Below are 18442 nucleotides of genomic sequence, written 5' to 3' on the forward strand. Positions count from 1 at the left end.
TCACAGAAGCGGAGGCTATGTCATCGCACTTCTAGGTCAGGAAGCAAGGAGTCACGGACATTGTCAAATCTTTCTTCGAGTGAGACCCACAGCCTTATAGGGTCTTCTTCATTCATATACTCGTACTGGAGCGAATCATCCATATGACGAGTCATTAGGATGATGGCTTTTGCCTTATTTGCCTCTAAGGCTGCTCTGTTTGCTTTCAAAGCTTGAGCTTGCTCAACAGTTAGCACGTCCTGGCTAGGCTCTAGAATCATATCCAGGATTCCATCAGCCTTGAGATGTTGGCGGATATCACGAACCCACCTATGATATCCAGAGCCAGTTGTTCTCAATGGAGAAAAATCCAATTTGTTCAGGTTACTCATCCTGAAAGAGAACAAGAAATTAGGGTTAGTTTCGGAGCTAAATAGGCTATCACGAAAACATATGAAATTTCTGAGCGTAATCGCTTCCAAGAAATTAGGAATTTCCGAGCGTAGTCGCTTCCAAGAAATTCGATTACAAGAGATATTGGATTAGATCGAAACAATGATGTAAGTGGTCGATCATAAATTCTCTACAAACTCTAAGTTTGGAGATCTCAACAAGCTCTAAGCTTGGAGTGAGCACGAACCCCCACAGTTCGGCTTAATTTGGTCTCCCCTATAATGAAGAAAGGGGGGTAGAAGAAGGGAGGTTGCAAGTCCCCGAAAAAGAAGAGAAATTAAATTTAAAAACTCTAAAAAAACGGGAACGTTTAGTAAAAAATACCTTGAAATAGGTCGCCGGAAAATTTGATAGGAAAAAGTTTCCTGAAAATGGCCCGAAAAGTCGCCGGAAATGTGCCGGGAAGTCGGCGGAAAACTCGCCGGAAAACTGCCGGAAATGTTGACCGGAGTTGACTGTTGACCGTTGACCGCTGACTGTTGACCTGCTGACGTGGCAGTGGGTCCCTGTTGCTGACGTGGCAGTGCTGATGTGGCAGTGGGTCCTCCTGCTTCTTGGGCTTCTGGGCTTCCTTTCCTTTTTTTTTTTCTTTTCTTTTCTTTTTTGCCGGTTATCTGCAGGAGATTTAGTCGGCCGGTTCACGCACTTTTAGGCCGGTTTTCTCACTTTTTCTTCCTATTCCAGCATCTTTGACTTGAGAGGCTTCTGCTACCAAAATTTGGTGGAAATCGGAGGTCCGGAAGATGGTGAACCGGTGGAATATTTGCTGCTAGTTGTATAGAGCTTTCGGTGGCCGGTTTGGTGGTTTTCCGGCCGGTTCTTGAGGTGGGGCTGCCGGTTCTGGACTCTTGGGATAGAGTTCTTCAAGGTGTGAGGTGGAGGAAAGAAAGGCTTCAAGGTTTTGTATTCGGATTCAAGGTTTTTAGCTTCTTGAATCAGGGTTTGGCTATTTATTTCAGGTTTAGGGCTTCGTGCTGATAACGTGTTTTAGAGAAACTGAATTTGAGAGGAATTTGCTGTGTATTCTCATTGATAATAGGAGCCTCTTTATATAGAGGATTACAATGCATAGAATCTCAATCATACAAGGAAAGTAATTCTACATTGATTAGGATTCTAGATCTTCTAGTTAAATCCTATTACCACTAGGTCAAGTAACCTAGAGTTTGGGCTAAACACAAATTAGGTTTTCCTTGAACACTATATATATTATTATTATTATTATTATTATTATTTTTTGAGAATGTTTTCTTTTAATGCATTTTAAATAGTGCAAGACCTTTTTGTGAGAGTTCGAATCCCCTTACCATTTAATTGACAAGAGTCTAGCCAAATGCCAAAGACTAGCAAATTTTGTAAAGTCCAAAGAAGAAGTAAGCACTACCAGGCACCATTCCATTGATGTAGATTGACCGGCCTACCATAGATATATGCCTCTACCACTATAGGAAGACAACACTCAGAGTTGCTATCAAACCAGATTTGTATATATATCAAAATCTCACCGGGGCATGGGACCCACCGTGCCCTAGCTAACGTGGCTCCACCCCTGCATCAAAGGGTTGTGAAGTACGATCTTCTTTGAGATCTATGAGCCCAATAAAAATGATATGATCATAATTGATTGACTAGTCACATTATTAATTACTACATATGAAATACGTTGTATATTAAACTCATTTTGTAATTCTGTTGCTTTCTTCAAGTAAAATTAGCAGTGTGGCAAAGAAATTTTGAAAAATGATATGTTCCATTTGATCCTAATTTTTTTTGTACCTATCCAAACATTAATTTTCTCATATCATTTCAATGAATTAAACCTTGCGATCACTCGTTAGTATCATGATGAAGTCCACAAAGATTAATCTTCACAATTACAATGTACGTAGAGACTAGGCCAGTAGGGAGATAATATTCAGTTTTGTTTTGGTGATGGATCTCACTGATGTCTTTGAGAGAATTAGAGGTCTATTGTTGGTCTGTCCCCCACAATTCTCACACCGGTCCTCCTCCACATTCTCGGTCGCTCTAGTTCAGTGGTAGATGTAATCGACCTAATAATGTATAAACATAAAAGACTTTTTCCTAATTCGTCCAAGTCCACAACCTAGCTAGGCTTACACATTACTAAAAACAGAGAAACTTGGCTGCTACTACTTTTCCTCCTCCTGCTCAAGAGATTCCAATCATTGAATTAGAGACAAACAGAAACCACACATATATACCTAGCAGCAGCTTGGCGCTTTTTTGCTATCCATAAAACACCTCTGCCACTGTTCTCATGAGTCCATGATGTAGAATGTCCTCGGCAGCTAAAGCATCATTTATACAGTTAACACGAAACCAACTCTCGCTCCCCTCCACCTTTTCCTGTTTCAGCTTATCATCGTTGCGCGCAATATATACTTGTGTTCTTTGTCCATGGATTTTTGGTCATCAAGCGAAGATGGAAGCTAAGGTTCCAGCGCCAGAGAATTGACGAAGTCTACCATGACCCTTGGATAACAATTTGTTTCCTATGCTATTCTTGCTTCGGAAAAAGAATTTTGGATTCGGAAACGGCTGCGTTTCTAATTGGGAATTTGAGTTTTTTTATTTGGGCCTAAATAAGAAGGGGATACAATGTGAAGGGAGATAACTGTTGGGAAGAAAAGTTTCCAATTTAGAGAGTGAGAAACAACAAACTTCTTGCATTTCCAAGTAACTCCTGCACATTTACATATTATCTTGGTCAAGAACAAGAGTTTCATTCATGAAAAGAAAAAGGGACCTCCACTAACACAATGGACTGGACAACTAGAGCAAAAAAGGAAAAACACTTCCACAATAATAGGAAACACTTTAGAAAATACAGCTTTGAACTTTCCAAGGCTAAAATCGCTGCTGTTGATGCTGGACGAAAAGATTATACAACAGCCCATCATAGACCCCAGCTTTCCTTTCTTACTTTTTTTTTTTTGGTTAAACCAAAGTATCCCCCACCCGTAGGTAAGGACTAATCCCTCTCGAGCCGGGTCGGACCCCATTTAGAGGGGAAGCTCTCCCAATACTGGCTGCTCCATTCACAAGGCTCGAACTCGAGACCTTGCTTAAGGGGAACAAGCTCCTTACCACTTGAACCACCAAGCATTGGTCTTTCCTTTCTTACTTTTGTTCAAGGGAAAATGACATGTAATGTACCTGACGTTTTGGCTATTCTAAATTTTCGTACCTTAAGTTTGAAAAACTTCAAAATGGTACCTGACGTACTGACCCCAATCGAATTTGGGTATCTAGAGCCATTAGCTCCTTTACAGAGTTTGGCAGGTGGCAATTTTTAAAGGATATTTTCGTCCATTCATTTCTTAATCGATTTATTTTCCTTCAGGGATCCAAATGTGCTCTGGGCACCCATCACCCTCTTCTCTGAAGCACTGCAATTAACCAACCCACCCCATGTTCTTTCAAGCACTGCAACCAAATCCCATATCCAGAGGCCAAGACTATGATCAACGAGCTCGATCCCAATAAGAATTAGATGTTGATTTCGGTGTGTCTACAGCGGTGGGGCTCCGATGAGGTTGATGGTGCCGGTTTTTTCTCTCCTCAGATCGTTGGGGTTTGCGGGGAGGTACGGCGGAGGGTGAACGAATGGTGGGTGGGGGTGTTGGAATTAATGCTTTCCTGGTCCAAACTAGGAAGCTCTAATAGTGTTCGCTGAGCAGAGTTCTCTATGAATCAAAGTTCGCTGAAGTGCGTTCGCGAGGTGAGTTCACTGGGCGGAAAAGACAGATGTAAGTTTGCTGAGAAGTAGTGTTTCGCAAATTACTATTCGCTGAATATCTAAGTCTGTTCGTTGAAGGATTTAGTCCATTCGCGGCAAAACTTGCTGCTGACGGAAGACTTAGTTGCGGTGAAAGATATTTGACACCATTTGCATTACTGTTTGCTCCACTCACATTTAAGCTAGATATTTTGTATCTAAAGTACTTTAATCTAGTTTAATATGCTTTCATTATAGATATTTTGTAGATTAATCTTGTACCCTATATAAGGGAAGAGATAGTTGATGTAAAAGCAGATAAGAGAAGAGAACAAATTTTGAAGCTCAAAGCACAACGTGTGTTGAGTTTTTTGTTCATTTGTTCATGCTTCATTTGCTACTGCAAATTAATCAAATCAACTAAGTTGTGGTTTCGATTATATTTTGTTCTATACAAAGTAGAAGCAATCAAAAGTATCAACATGGTATCAGAGCTTTGTTGATCAATATCAGTTGGGTCGTATCAACTGTTGGATAAAAAAATTCAAATACAAATTACTAATCTAATATGGCTAGTTCAAGCAACTCATCAGAAATCAGAGTTCCAATATTCAATGGAGAGAACTTTGACCTCTGGATGATCAAGATGAGAACAATGTTCATCTCACATGAACTATGGAGTTATGTGGATGAAGGCTATACAGTTCCAGAAATTGAAAACATGTCTATTGCTCAGAAATTGGAGCTAAAGAAAAAAATAAAGAAAGATGCAAAAGCTCTAGGCATACTGCAAAACTCAGTCTCAGAAGAGATCTTTCCAAGAATCTCAAATGAAGAAACAACCAAAGCAGCTTGGGATGTTCTGCTACTTGAGTTCAAAGGCTCAGAAAAAGTTAGAGTTGTTAAACTTCAATATTTGAGAAGAGATTTTGAGTATACTAGAATGAATGAAACTGAGCTGCTAAATGATTACAGTACTAGACTGACTGATATTGTAAATCAAATGAAAACCTATGGTGAATCCATTACAGAGAAAAGAGTAGTACAAAAGATCTTTATGAGTCTAAATAGAAAATATGATGCTATAATCTATATTATAGAGGAGACTAGGGATATGGAAACTCTTGGTGTACAAGATGTGATGGGAACACTTAGGCTTTTGATGAGAGGTTAATGAGTCATGATGAACCATATGAAAAAGCTTTTCAAACACTAAGTCTTAGCTCAAATCAGAAGAATGATGAGCCATTTAGTTCCAATTCAAATCAGGGAAACCAGAAAATGAAGAAGAACTGGAAAAACAAAGACAAGAAGTGGGAAGACAAATCAGATCAATTAGTAAAGAAAAATAATGAAGGAAGTAGCAGTTCAACTTATTCAAAGTGTTTGATTTGCTAAAAAAATGCACAATGGTGAATGTTGGTTTAAAGGAAAACCAAAGTGCACAAATTGTCACAGGTTTTGTCATGTCAAGAAGGATTGCAACTATAAAGGCAATCAACAAGTGAACTGCATTGAAGAACAGTGTGATACCAACATGTTTTCTACTAACCATGCTGCAACTACACAAGTGTGTGAGAATGTGTGGCTTATTGATAGTGCTTGCAGTAATCATATGACTACAAATGCTAATCTTCTGTATGATATTGACTACAACAGCATCACTAAAGTGAAGATGGGAAATGGAACGTTGGATGACACAAAAGGCAAAGGAAGTATTGCGGTGGAAACCAAAAATGAAAAAAATGTTCATCAAAGATGTAATGTTAGTTCCAGTTCTTGATTCAAATCTGCTAAGTGTTGGTCAGCTCCTTGAGCACTCATATCACCTACACTTTGGTGGCAACACTTGTAAGATCTTTGATAGATGGAGCAGCAAGAAGTTGATGGTAGAAGTTGAGATGAAGAGGAATAGAAGTTTTCCTTTGACTCTCAAATATGCAACAGAGAGTGCAAGAAAAATGGAACTACAAGATGATCCTTGTCTCGGGCATTGAAGACTTGGACATTTGAATTTTCAAAGTCTCAAGCAACCGCATCAAAATGAAATGGTGCAGGGATTGTCAAAAATTAAAGAAGTTACTGTAATGTGTGAAGGATGTGCACTGGGAAAGCAGCACATTATCTCATCTCCGAAAGGGAAGGCATGGAGAGCCAAAGTTCCACTTGAGTTAGTTCATTCTGATGTGTGTGGTCTAATGAAGACCATAACTGAAGCTAGAAATAGATACTTTCTACATTCATTGATGATTATTCAAGAATGACTTGGTTTTATTTCCTGAGGCAAAAGTCTGATGTGTTCTCTGTATTCAAGAAGTTTCAAGCAATGGTTGAGAGACAATTAGATCTCAAGATCAAAGTATTGAGAACAGACAGAGGAGGTGAATATACATCAAATGAGTTTGGGAATTTTTGTGCAGACATTGGTTTGGAAAGACAACTCACAATAAGCTATACACCGCAGCAAAATGGGGTAGCTGAAAGAAAAAAATAGAACAATTATGGAAATGGCAAAATCAATGCTACATGACAAGAAGATGCCTTAAGAATTTTGGGCAGAAGCTGTCAACACCGCAATGTATTTGATGAACAGGCATCCAACAACAGTTGTGCAAGGAATGACACCAATTGAAGTCTGGAGTGGAAGAAAACCAAATGTTAATCACTTGAGGGTGTTTGGTTCAATCTGCTATGCACATATTCCAAAGGAGCTGAGAAGGAAGCTTGATGAATCAAGTGAAAAGTCTGTGTTCATGGGATACAGTTCACATACAAAGAGTTATAGGCTCTATAATTTGAAAAAGAAGAAAATGATTATCTGCAAGATGTTCTCTTCAGTGAGAAATCATCTTGGGGGATTGGAATCAAGGTTCAGTCTTGCAACAAGATGTGCAAGATAATGTTGTTCAAAATGAACAAGAGGTTTCAGAACGGCTGAAACTTGATCCACTACAACAGTCACCGCCTCACAGTCCTCAACAACCCTCACTGGCACCTTCAAATGCACAATCAACTCCAAACTCAACACCGATTAGGTTGAGAAGCTTAAATGATGTGTATGAAAGTTGCAATGCATGCTTGTTCCAACCAGAGCATTTTGAAGAAGCTGTAAAAGAAGATGAATTGAGAACTGCGATGAAAGAGGAGATCAATGTAATTGTGAAGAATAATACATGGAAGTTGGTTGATAAACCAGATAACAAAGATGTTATTGGTTTAAAGTGGATTTACAAAACCAATCTAAATGATGCTCACAAATACCTAGAGTCAATTTCAATGAAACTTTTACACCAATAGCAAGGCATGAGACCATAAGAGGTCTGATTTCCATTACTGCACAAAAATGCTAGTTTCTGTTAGACGTAAAGTCTGCATTTCTAAATGAAGTGTTAAAAGAAGAAGTGTTTGTGGAACAATCACAAGGTTTCATCATCAAGGGTAAAGAGCAGAAGGTTTACAAACTGAAGAAGGCTCTTTATGGTTTGAAACAAGCCCCAAGAGCTTGGTATGGTGAGATCGATTCCTATTTCATAGAAAAAGGGTTTCAAAGGAGTGAAAATGAACCTGCCTTTTACACCAAAACTGAAGGTAAATCAAGCATTCTTATTTGTCTCCTTATATGTTGGTGATTTGGTATTTACTACGAGTTGTGAAAAAATGATTTCAAATGTCAAGTCTGATATGATGATGAAATATGAAATTAGTAATTTGGGAATCATGCATTATTTTCTGGGAATTGAAATAGTTCAAAATGGAGAGAATCTTCATTACACAGAAAAAATATGCAAAGGCAATTCTAGAAAAGTTCAAGATATTTGGTTGCAAATCTGTTGCAACACCTCTAGTTGTCAATGAAAGATTTCAAAAAGAAGATGGAAGTGGTAGTGCAGATAAAGTATATACAGAAGTTTAGTGGGAAGTTTGCTTTACTTGACAGCAACAAGGCTAGACCTTATGTATGCTGCAAGTCTGTTATCCAGATTTTATGCACAAGCCAAACAGAGTACACTATGGAGTTGCAAAGAGGATCCTGAGATACATTCAAGGTACCATTGAATTTAGTATTATGTATGAGAGGAATGTGGAACCAAAACTCTTTGGTTTATGTGATAGTGATTGGGGAGGCAGTGTTGATGATTTGAAAAGCACATCTGGGTGTACTTTAACACTTGGAACTGGTGTATTCTTTTGGGCTTCAAAGAAGCAAAAATCAGTGGACTTATCTACAATTGAAGCTGAGTATATGTCTGCATCTATAGCTACTTCACAAGCAATTTGGCTCAGAAGAGTCATTGAAGATTTTGGTGAGAAACAAGAATTTGCAACAACCATTCTCAGTGACAACAAGTCTGCAATTGCCATGAGTAAGAATTCTGTACTACAGTAGGGCAAAACATATTGCCTTGAAGTTTAAGTACATCAGGAATGCAGTTGAATAGAATGAAGTGGATTTGGTCTACTGCAATACTGAGGACCAAGTTGGAGATATCTTCACCAAAGCTCTACTAAGAGAGAGGTTTGAATACCTCATTAGGATCCCATACCATCTAGTTTATTAATCATAATCATCATATATTAAGTAAAGAATCTTTCCTCAGTGACATTTGAGTTTATAAAAAAATCAAAACAATCCCTAAATAGAAGTGTCTGGTCACGTATCTTGGAATCAAATTGCAAACAAAGTTACTTGATTACTAAATCACATTAAACCCTACAATTAATGCAATCATCCTAAACCCTAATGTTTCTGAAACTGCTGAGAGAAACATAGAAAAAACGAACACACCCAATTCCTCTCTTCAACAATTTCTCTAGCATTTTATTAAAAAGAAACTTCTCTTCTTAACCAGTGCAAACAATCCAGCCACTCGAAAACGAAAACAGAAAAATGGGCATTCCATTTTTTATGGGAAGAATCTGATTCCTAATGAAATATTGTCATGTTTATGCACTCAAAATGCTATAGTAGTAGTAGTAGTAGTCTTGCTCTCTTTGACAGCAAGAGGTTCATACCATTGAGGACCAAATCCAGCAGCTTTCCTCGCTTCTTCGTTGAAAGGAGGCTTCAAAGGCCCCCTAAAATGCTTCCTCACAACTTCATGGAACTTCTCAATCACTGCATCTTCCTCATTTCCATCCAAACCTTTTCCCATCGACCTCAGGAAAACATACTTAAACCATTTCACTCCCGCAGCACAATGCGTGATTTCTTCAGGGTACACCACGCTCTCCAGCAGCCCAGCCGTCTTCTCATCACCCCCATTGCGAAACCTCGCAATGGTCGTGGGCAGCACATCCATTCCTCTCGCCTCATGGACACAATGCTCCACCGCCAACCGCGCCAGTAAGTCATCCGAAGTAGCAGTCGCCGAGTCCCATAACCCGTCATGCGCCGGCAAAGCCCCATAAAACGATCCCATCTCTTCCAGCCTCGAAGCCAAGAGACTGAAATGTCTCCCTTCGTCCTGAGCCACCTTCACAAAATCAGTGAAAAACTCCACAGGCATTGCCTCTTGCTTACCAAACCTCGCAATTATGTCCTGCACAAACAACAAAACGTGAGCAACAAACAACAATATCGAATCAAATCAGAGACTAGTACTCTAGTGTACCCAAGACAAGTCAATCGCCCAACTCTCCGTGTGCGCCAAGCTATGAACCATTGCTTGCCTGCTCTGCAAGCTACCGCCTCGGCCCAGCTTCGGCATCTGACCCGGCTTCACCAGCTTCACCTGCACGCACCGAATCTCATTCAGGAATTTCATCGAGGGGGATAAACAAGCCATCATGAGATTACCGTACTTGGGTGAGCCTGGCGGGGCGGTCCGGTACAGGGAGGTCCAGGGTTGGGTTGTAAGGGAGAGTGATGGTTCCGTTGAGCCATTGTGAGGCAACCGAGTCGCCGAGTCGGGCCTTGTCGAAGGGGTCGGCGGTGTTTAAAACTCGGAGCGCCGCGTCAACTAAGGTCTCCATTGATTGAACCCCAAGCTTTTCATTTGTGTGGCTACAAATAGTAGCAAAAAATGAAAAGAAAAAAAGAATTCGGGTTGTTTAAACCGTGTTTGAACCGGTTATAATCGGGTCGGGTTATAGTGTGAGGGTAAACGTACTCATAGTTTAGTCCCTGATTGACATTTTAGTACCATTTAGAAAATACTATTGTTGTTACTCAACTTTAGGCTTTAGCCTTGTTTTACAATTTAGTTCTCTGTTAAATTTGTGAATTGTGATCAAAATATTAATTAAATCAAACATATTTTTGTTACCATCCCGTTTAGGTAGTCTAATGATTTCGTGGTCAATCGTGCTCAATTATTATTGAATTTGGATCAAATGGTGAAAATAATAAAGTAATTGAAATACTCACTATTTTTCATCTTTAAATATAAATCTGAGAAAAATTGTGTAGTATCAATTAATTGACCACCAGATCATTGAGCTAGTTTTTCAAAGTCATTTTTTGTCAAGTCAAATAAGTAGTAAAATGAAAATTTAGATTGTTTCATACCCTTCACTCACTAAAGAGAAATTATTACAAATATTTTTTTAAGCAAAACTCTTTTTTTTTTTTTTTTTTAGAATTTCATTAAACTGACAATTAAAATCATTCAAGTACATGTGTAATAATTGACTAAAAATGGTTAAAATTAGCGCACACAAACAGCTTAAGCTAAACTATAAGCTACACTATATGCTCGCCGATTAACATGAGTACAATAAATTAAGAAAAATTTCCTAACAAAAGTTTAACCTCATCCAAAAGAAAATCTAGCACCAAATTATTCTCCTCCTGACTGTTATACTCTATTGAGTCCATCTTTATTGGCAAAATAGAAAGAAAAAAAAAAGATTTTGAACTTGAACAACAAAATAAAGTGCGATTTTCATCATCATTTATTAGGTCATGCATATTTTCATCAAACACATTACATTTAGAATTTGTATTTGATATAATTTGGTAAAAATATCTACAATTGTAACAGTTTTTTGATCACCAAAAAGACGAAAAGTGTGAGATGGAGGTAAAATTATATAACAAAAATGATATTTTTTTAAAAAAAAAATATGTGTCAATCAGATGAAAAATAAGGGCCCATAATATAATTTTCCCCAAAGGGATATAATTTGTTACTTTGCCAACGAGGACCTAAGATAGGAGGTAATTATATTCGTTTCTGACTCTCTGGAACTTTTGAGAGTTTCCGACCTCTGTGAGCTGCAGCGATGATGATGATGACGACTCAACACCCGGCGGCGCCGAGAGCCGAGTCGACTCACAATCGACTCTACGAGTTCGCTAAAGCCGCCCTCACCAAAATCTTCGTCCACCCCTACGCCTCGGTCTGTTGTCTCTCCCCCTAAACCCCTCTCTCTCTCTACTCACATACACGTGTATTCATCTAATTGGGTGATTTGTGGTGGCGGCTGTTTAGGTGTGTGAGTTGTACTGCGGCGGCGGCGGACTCGACGCCGAGAAGTGGGACGAGTTCCAAATCGGTCACTACATTGGAATTGGTAATTCCATCATCCTTGTTTTCTATGCTTTGTTTGTTTTTGTTTTTGTGTAAAATATGAGTGTGATGTTATGGTGGTGGGTGAATGTGATTTGTTGTCGTGATTGATTAGATGTTTCGACGTCCGGAATAAGCCAGAGAAGAGAAGCTTGGGAGAGCCAGAGGAAGAGTTACACTGCTGACTTCTTTGAGCTCGACCCCTGCATGGTCAGCCTTCTCTTTCTATCTCTCATTTTTGAAAAGTTGAATGCCAGTGTTGTTTTGAACTGAGTCTTGCTCATGTTTAGGATTGTTCATGTTTTGATCTTAACCCCTAAATAGTATTGCACTACTTGTTGTTACTTGTTTTCCATGAACTAAAACAACCGGTGGAAGTTTGTGTTAGTTCGCTGTTGTGCATTTTCAATCATAAGTTTCCGCTATGTCTGGTGACTGTCTTAAAATATTCGCGTTGGAGATTTATATATATTTTTTGCTACCTTTTAACTTGATCAATCCAATTAGTGGTTGTTTGGTTAATACATGGCTTGAAATTGGATCATTTTTTGGGTCTGACAGGAAGATATAGAGCCACATCTGAATGAGGACACCATTCTGGCTGATTTAGTTTGCTGCTTGCAGAATTTGCAGGTTTCAATATACTTTTTCTCGTCTTTCCCTTTTTCTTTTTGGTTTTAATGGACATGTGTTTTCTTTAAGAATCCCATGTTTTGAATCTTTAGAGGCTTTTTCACTTGCAGTTGTGTTTCCAAACTGAAGAGAAAGCAAGGAGGCTCTTGTTAAATGTGTCGTCCTTACTGAAGCCAGGGGGTTATTTTTTTGGTATTACTCCTGACTCATCTACAATATGGTATGAATTATGCTTGCTAAAGACCCGTCCATTAGTTAGTTTTATAGCCAGCATTGAATAGCTTAATTATTTTCATATCTATGGAGATTGTTGCTGCTAGGTTATTAACATTGTAATTATACAGGGCAAAGTACCAGAAGAATGTAGAAGCATACCACAACAGAAGTGCTGGTATGAAACCAAACATTGTTCCCAACTGCATCAGATCAGAGAACTATGTGATCACTTTTGAAATTGAGGAAGAGAAGTATGTATTTTTAGATATTAGGGAACTTAGCTTTTGTTCTCTTGGGTTGTTCCCTTTTAATCCCAATGAGTTTCCTTGAAACTTCCAGGTTCCCCTTATTCGGAAAGAAGTACCTGCTAAAATTGGCTAATGATCTCCCCCCTGAAACCCATTGCTTGGTTCATTTCCCTAGCTTCATTAGGTATTATTTCTTTCTTGCTTGCTTCCAAAGCTTGATTCTAATTGTAGGTTGTTGTTTTGTTTAGTGTGACATACATTTTACAATCTGTCATTACCAAAGTTTATCTATGTTCAAGGCTTGAGTTATTAATGATCCTTAGTTTAAGATGGCTTGCTCACTCATACTAGTTAGAAATTGATCAAGTTCAATCCTGACTCTAAAGTAATTGGAAATTCAACTTTAGATTATACATTGGATTATGAATAATTTCTTCTAACTATCACATGTGTCTGGAACTCTGGATTGCTGTCGTCATAACGCCATGGATCAGCTCCTTGGCTTCATCACACGCACTATTCATTTGCTTGGCTGTGCTTGTAATGTGATTTTCAAATGACCATTTTTGTTTTATAATACTCAGGTTAGCCAGAGAAGCTGGTCTTGAGTATGTGGAGATTCAAAATCTAACTGAATTTTATGATGACAACAGGTTTGAATACTAGTTCTCTTCTTAATTTCATCACAAGAAGATAGCTTACTATACAATCCTCTGAATAAAGCTCTGAAGCCATATTCTATTCATTTCAGAGAACCCTACTTCAACTTATCATGGCTGACTTCTAAATTTTATTTCATTTATTTATTTTATTTATTTATTTTTTTGCTTTAGAGCACAGTTTGCAGGCATGCTAATGAACTATGGCCCAAACCTTGCGGATCCGAGAGGCAGACTTCTTCCTCGATCATATGATGTGTTAGGTGATGCATTCATTCTGTCTATCTTGTAGTATTGCAACTATTGTTTATAGTTCCTTATTTGCTTGATACTTTTCTTTTGCAGGTTTGTATACCACATTTATATTTCAAAAGCCAGACCCTGATATTGCTCCTCCACCTATGACACCAGTGCATCAGGATGCACCACACATTATTGATGAGGTTAGTATTTTGAAATTCGCCAACAATACACTGAAATTGGGCCTAGGAAGAAATTCTACATTTTCAGTCTCAGAATCATCTTGTTATGACCATTATGGTTCTGCTTTATGTGATTGCACTATTGAATGCATTTGCTTTCAACATTGTAGAAAGAGTGGCAAGGAACCCTCTGGAGAGATGATGAAAAGAGTGCACCTGTAGAGCCGCCTCCTCTTCCCGGCCTAGGGAAGATCAGCGAGCAAAAAGGGATTTTGGGTCCTGGCCCTGCTGAGTTGCGTTTTTCTGAGCCACTTGACCTGGTGGTTGTTGCAAGCAAGAAGAATTAGGATTGGAAAACACTGATTTTTAACATAGTGGTCACTAGGTCATAAAAAAAAAACATAGTGGTCACTCTTGTCCAAAGTTGTAACACTAGTGTAGACTGAGGGTTCAGAACTTCCCGGGTAGACTCTGTGTTAGATGATTCTTTTTTCCCAGGTGGAATATTGTACTTGTTTGCTGGGTGAACTTGTAAGCTATATATGTACATTTCGTGTACTAGGGAAATGTACTAGGTTAACTTAATCTGAAGAATGGTGCTTTTACATTTGAAAAAGCAATTTCAGTTCAACAGAAGCTCAATTGTTCAAAGACCGGTAACGAAATTGAACTTGTTTATGTTCAGGAAAATGCATTTATAATTCGGAATTCTTCAGTCTTGTCAAAATTTTCTCATTGTTCCCCAAAGCAAACCAATATTAAACGGAATTTAGATAAATAAATTAAAAAGGGTTTTGTTGCTAATGGGAAAAAAAAGGTTCACAAATTGCACGCCCAGTGGGACTCGAACCCACAATCGCCTGATTAGAAGTCAGACGCCTTATCCATTAGGCCATGGGCGCTTGTTGGTAGGAGATGCTTGTGCTAACAAATATAAATCTACTATGGTGAATTTGAAGTTAAAACTCTTGTCCTTGCACGGTAAAAGAGATTTAAAATTACCATAGCTGTCTTTGACATCAAATTTGATGGTGATGTAGAAAGGAGGTGAGGATGGTTGTTGGTCGCTACGGTGATGGGAACGCAGTTTGGGGTTCTGGGATCCAATCATCCAAATCCCCACAATTTGAGGGATCAAATTTTCAGTCAAATAATTCGGAAATATAATCATGTCATTATTTCATAGTATATAGTAAAATTATGGGTACGTAGCATTGTTGTGGTTGCGTGCTCTTTGCATGGTGAACACTTGTTCATCTCTGGCATTGTCCAACGCCCATCCTTCTCTCTCAGTTTTGACATCATCTTTAGTTTTAGGTGGATGATAGGCTCTCTACCTCAAACCTCAATCTTTGTGTCATCATCAACTTCTGTTATCAAATCGTCTTAAACTTCGTACTATACTACTACAGTGTCTTCCCAACTTGGATTTCCAGGCTTGCTTGAAAAAAAAAAAAAGAGAAGGAAAATCGATGAATCGAACACTCTTAAATATTTTTTATATTTACTGAAACTCATAAATCAAAATAGTTCTTATTTTCATGCTCATGATGTAAACAAGCAAGATTTTGATTTACCCTATATCCACGTGGTGGGGAAGTCCCTACCTAAGAATTTCCCTTTTTGTGAACTCTATTGCTTATCTTTCACTATCATTTCCGTGAGAAACCCTATTCCCTCCTCCCTATTAACAGTTCACAAGTCTTGTTGGGACACAAATAAATGTGAAGGCCTTTAGGCTAAATGTGCTTTATAGTGTGTGACACGCACAAGGAGACAAGTATTAGCTGCCAAAAAAATCCGGCGTAAGGGCTAAGAAAGCTACAAAAACCGTTCAAGAAACAGGAAGTTTATCCTAATAAACATAAAACCTGCCAAATCCATTTGCACAAATTACAGGACTGCAAATCTGCAATCATTCTTAAGTTCTTAACCGAATTGAATTATTCACAAATTACTTGAATACTTAAGCTCTCTCTCTCTCTCTCTCTCTCTCTCTCTCTCTCTCTCTCTCATATACAGTGTACACGTATTAGCTACCCGCCAATAACACCTGTCTTTGTACCTCAGGAAGTTTCCTATTTGCAATTCTAAGACTCTCTATCTCTCTCTGTTGTCTCTGTAGTTTTGTATTTTGAGAGAAGGTTAGAACCAGAGAAATATCAGTGAAACTAGAGAGTATTAGAAGAACATATATATACATAGAGAGAGAGAGAGAGAGAGAGAGAGAGAGAATGAAGGGTTCACCAAGAAATTATGATTACTCATTCAAGATTTTGCTGGCTGGTGATTCTGGTGTTGGAAAGAGCAGTCTTCTTTTGAGCTTCATCTCCAACTTTGTTCAAGACCTTTCTCCTACAGTTGGTACTACTGCTACTAATACTCTTTCATCCCCCTTCAGAGTTTAGCTCTTCCATGTTCTCTTTGAAATTAATGACTCAGTCACATGTCCAAGTACTTAATTGGGTTCCATATCTTGTGAAATACTGGAGTTCTGTATCTTTGCAAACTTTATGAACTCCAATGGTGGCATGCATTGATTTTTCTTTCCATTTCGTTGTTGTCTTTGTACATGAACTTATGAAGAGTCTTATAAGCTATCACCACTAGATGGAAATGACCAAATTATAAGTCCATACTTGTGTTTGTATACCTGAGCTTCATGATTATGACTTATGAGCGCTCTGTTTCTATACCATTGCATATCTTAATGTTGAACTTCAAGGAAAATTTCTGAAAGTTATACTTGCTTTGAATTCTCTGATTGTTATTATATTTGGTGCTGATCTTCTGTTCCAACCATTTCACTTTTCCAGGTGTGGATTTCAAGATCAAACAGCTTTCAATTGATGGGAAGAGATTGAAGCTAACAATATGGGACACAGGTATCCAATAATGGATTTTGAATTTCCTCATTCGCCATGTCAATGGAATTGGTTTGTGAATATTTTGTGTTGCTTTTGCACACAGCTGGACAGGAGAGGTTCGGAACAGTAATAAGCTCTTACTACAGAGGTGCACATGGAATCATTCTCGGTATGTCATTTCATTTACAAAAACATTTCAATCTGCATCGTCTGAGTTATGCACTGATCATTTATTCTTGACTTGTCTATTGTCTACACATGTATCTTCTGTTCACATCATATAAATATGTGTTCAGCCATGGAAGCTACTTATATTTTTGTTTCTGTTCATTGGTTGAGTTGCTAATTGATATCAGAGCGTTAGCTGAACAATGGCAAATCAAAATCGGTCTGATTTCTCATTTGATTTCAATCGCAGTGTATGATGTAACACGGCGAGAAACCTTTACAAATTTATCAAATCTGTGGGCAAAGGAAGTAGACCGGTACTCCACCAATCAAGATTGCATTAAAATTCTAGTCGGGAACAAAGTTGACAGGGTAAGTTTGATTCTGCTAGCTGTGGTTTCCTACATATACAAGAGTGCCTGCTAAATACTCAAATCTGATTGTGTTGTGCAAAACTTTCCAGGATAAAGAGAGGGTTGTAACCAGAGAAGAAGGGATGGCACTTGCACAGGAGCATAAATGTTTGTTTCTTGAATGTAGTGCTAAAACTAAAGAAAATGTTCATCAATGCTTTAAAGATCTCACATTGAAGGTATCAATCTCACATTTAGAATCTCTAAGACCTCACATGCTTCAAGGCTTTCATCTAATCACACATCACCAGTCTTCTAAGTTCTACCCAATTTGTTGGTTTTACAGATGCTGGAGGTACCAAGTTTACTGGAAAGTGGATCTGTGGACGTGAAGAGACAAATTTTGAAGCAGAAAGAAGCAGACCAGATGCCTTGCAGCGGCAATTGCTGCTCTCAATAGAGAACATTAGTTCATGCCAGTACAAAAACTGGTGATATGCAATTTAGGTGGACTCGGATCTTCAAAAATCCTTGTCATCACTTCCATGATTTTTTTTTTTTTTTTTGGGTTTCATAATAGTTTCTAGCTAGGTTATTGAACTCTGCAGATGTCAGGGGTTTGCTCGAGTGCTAGGGCATTTCAAGATTTAGAGTTTGCTACAAATGTCTATAAATTACATAAGATGTACAGAAACTGCAACAATACAGAAAATAGCTTAAAATGTGCATTTTGCATCCTTCTTTCTGTTCTGAGCAATTTTATCATATATTCATTCTTTTCCAGAATTTCTTATGTGTTCAATTCTGTTGCTTATGAGTACACATGGCTTTTGCTGATGAGAATAAAAGCTTTATTTATGTCAAATAAAATTACAATCAAAGTAAGGCCCATAAAATGGACCAGAATCTAACCTTAGCTCACAGGAGTTGTACTCCACCTCCAGCAACTCGAGCATTCTTCATTTCGTCTTACCCATCAAAAATCTTATACTGGGCAAAACAAGGCTGAATGTGTCACTCGAACTTGAATGACCCAACTCGGATACTGCCACCACCATTTCATATTAGCTAAAATTCATGGTCTTTGAGGATTTCTGGGATGTCAGTTAGAAAACAACGAGAAAACAAGAGCTTCCTCTCTGCCGATCAAACCATGGTTTGCATCAGCTTCTAAAGGTTCATGAATGTCTT

General features: G+C 38.3%; 4 protein-coding genes and 1 non-coding gene across 7 annotated transcripts; 3 read left to right on the plus strand and 2 right to left on the minus strand.

Annotated features, from left to right (window-relative positions):
• The first annotated feature begins 4742 nt into the window (after positions 1-4742).
• LOC112169713 lies at positions 4743-5348 on the plus strand. Its single transcript, XM_024306761.1, has one exon. The coding sequence runs from the start codon at positions 4743-4745 to the stop codon at positions 5346-5348; it is 606 nt and encodes a 201-aa protein (XP_024162529.1).
• A 3622-nt stretch (positions 5349-8970) lies between these two features.
• On the minus strand, positions 8971-10176 carry LOC112182248 (uncharacterized protein HI_0077). The gene is made up of 3 exons (XM_024320687.2): positions 9977-10176; positions 9787-9906; positions 8971-9714 (listed from the first exon to the last, which is right to left on the minus strand). The coding sequence occupies exons 1-3, from the start codon at positions 10145-10147 to the stop codon at positions 9127-9129; spliced, it is 879 nt and encodes a 292-aa protein (XP_024176455.1). The 5' UTR covers positions 10148-10176; the 3' UTR covers positions 8971-9126.
• A 1144-nt stretch (positions 10177-11320) lies between these two features.
• On the plus strand, positions 11321-14547 carry LOC112182246 (mRNA cap guanine-N7 methyltransferase 2). 3 transcript variants are annotated; one of them, XM_040512597.1, is made up of 12 exons: positions 11321-11515; positions 11608-11689; positions 11801-11895; positions 12247-12318; positions 12411-12538; positions 12663-12785; positions 12874-12966; positions 13367-13435; positions 13616-13704; positions 13787-13884; positions 14034-14234; positions 14265-14547. In XM_040512597.1, exons 1-11 carry the CDS (start codon positions 11399-11401, stop codon positions 14208-14210), a joined length of 1143 nt encoding a protein of 380 aa, XP_040368531.1. In that variant the 5' UTR covers positions 11321-11398; the 3' UTR covers positions 14211-14234; positions 14265-14547. The 3 variants fall into 3 exon arrangements, with proteins under 3 accessions (XP_040368531.1, XP_040368530.1, XP_024176454.1); XM_040512596.1 differs by having other exon boundaries at positions 14034-14494; XM_024320686.2 differs by having other exon boundaries at positions 12429-12538; positions 14034-14494.
• A 145-nt stretch (positions 14548-14692) lies between these two features.
• On the minus strand, positions 14693-14765 carry TRNAR-UCU. Its single transcript has one exon. It is a non-coding gene; the product is annotated as a tRNA-Arg (tRNA).
• A 1089-nt stretch (positions 14766-15854) lies between these two features.
• On the plus strand, positions 15855-17988 carry LOC112182249 (ras-related protein RABC2a). The gene is made up of 6 exons (XM_024320688.2): positions 15855-16227; positions 16680-16748; positions 16834-16899; positions 17149-17270; positions 17362-17490; positions 17598-17988. Exons 1-6 carry the CDS (start codon positions 16098-16100, stop codon positions 17709-17711), a joined length of 630 nt encoding a protein of 209 aa, XP_024176456.1. The 5' UTR covers positions 15855-16097; the 3' UTR covers positions 17712-17988.
• Positions 17989-18442: the final 454 nt, after the last annotated feature.

Source organism: Rosa chinensis, chromosome 1, assembly GCF_002994745.2.
Source record: "Rosa chinensis cultivar Old Blush chromosome 1, RchiOBHm-V2, whole genome shotgun sequence".
In the NCBI taxonomy this organism is placed as follows: Eukaryota; Viridiplantae; Streptophyta; class Magnoliopsida; order Rosales; family Rosaceae; genus Rosa; species Rosa chinensis.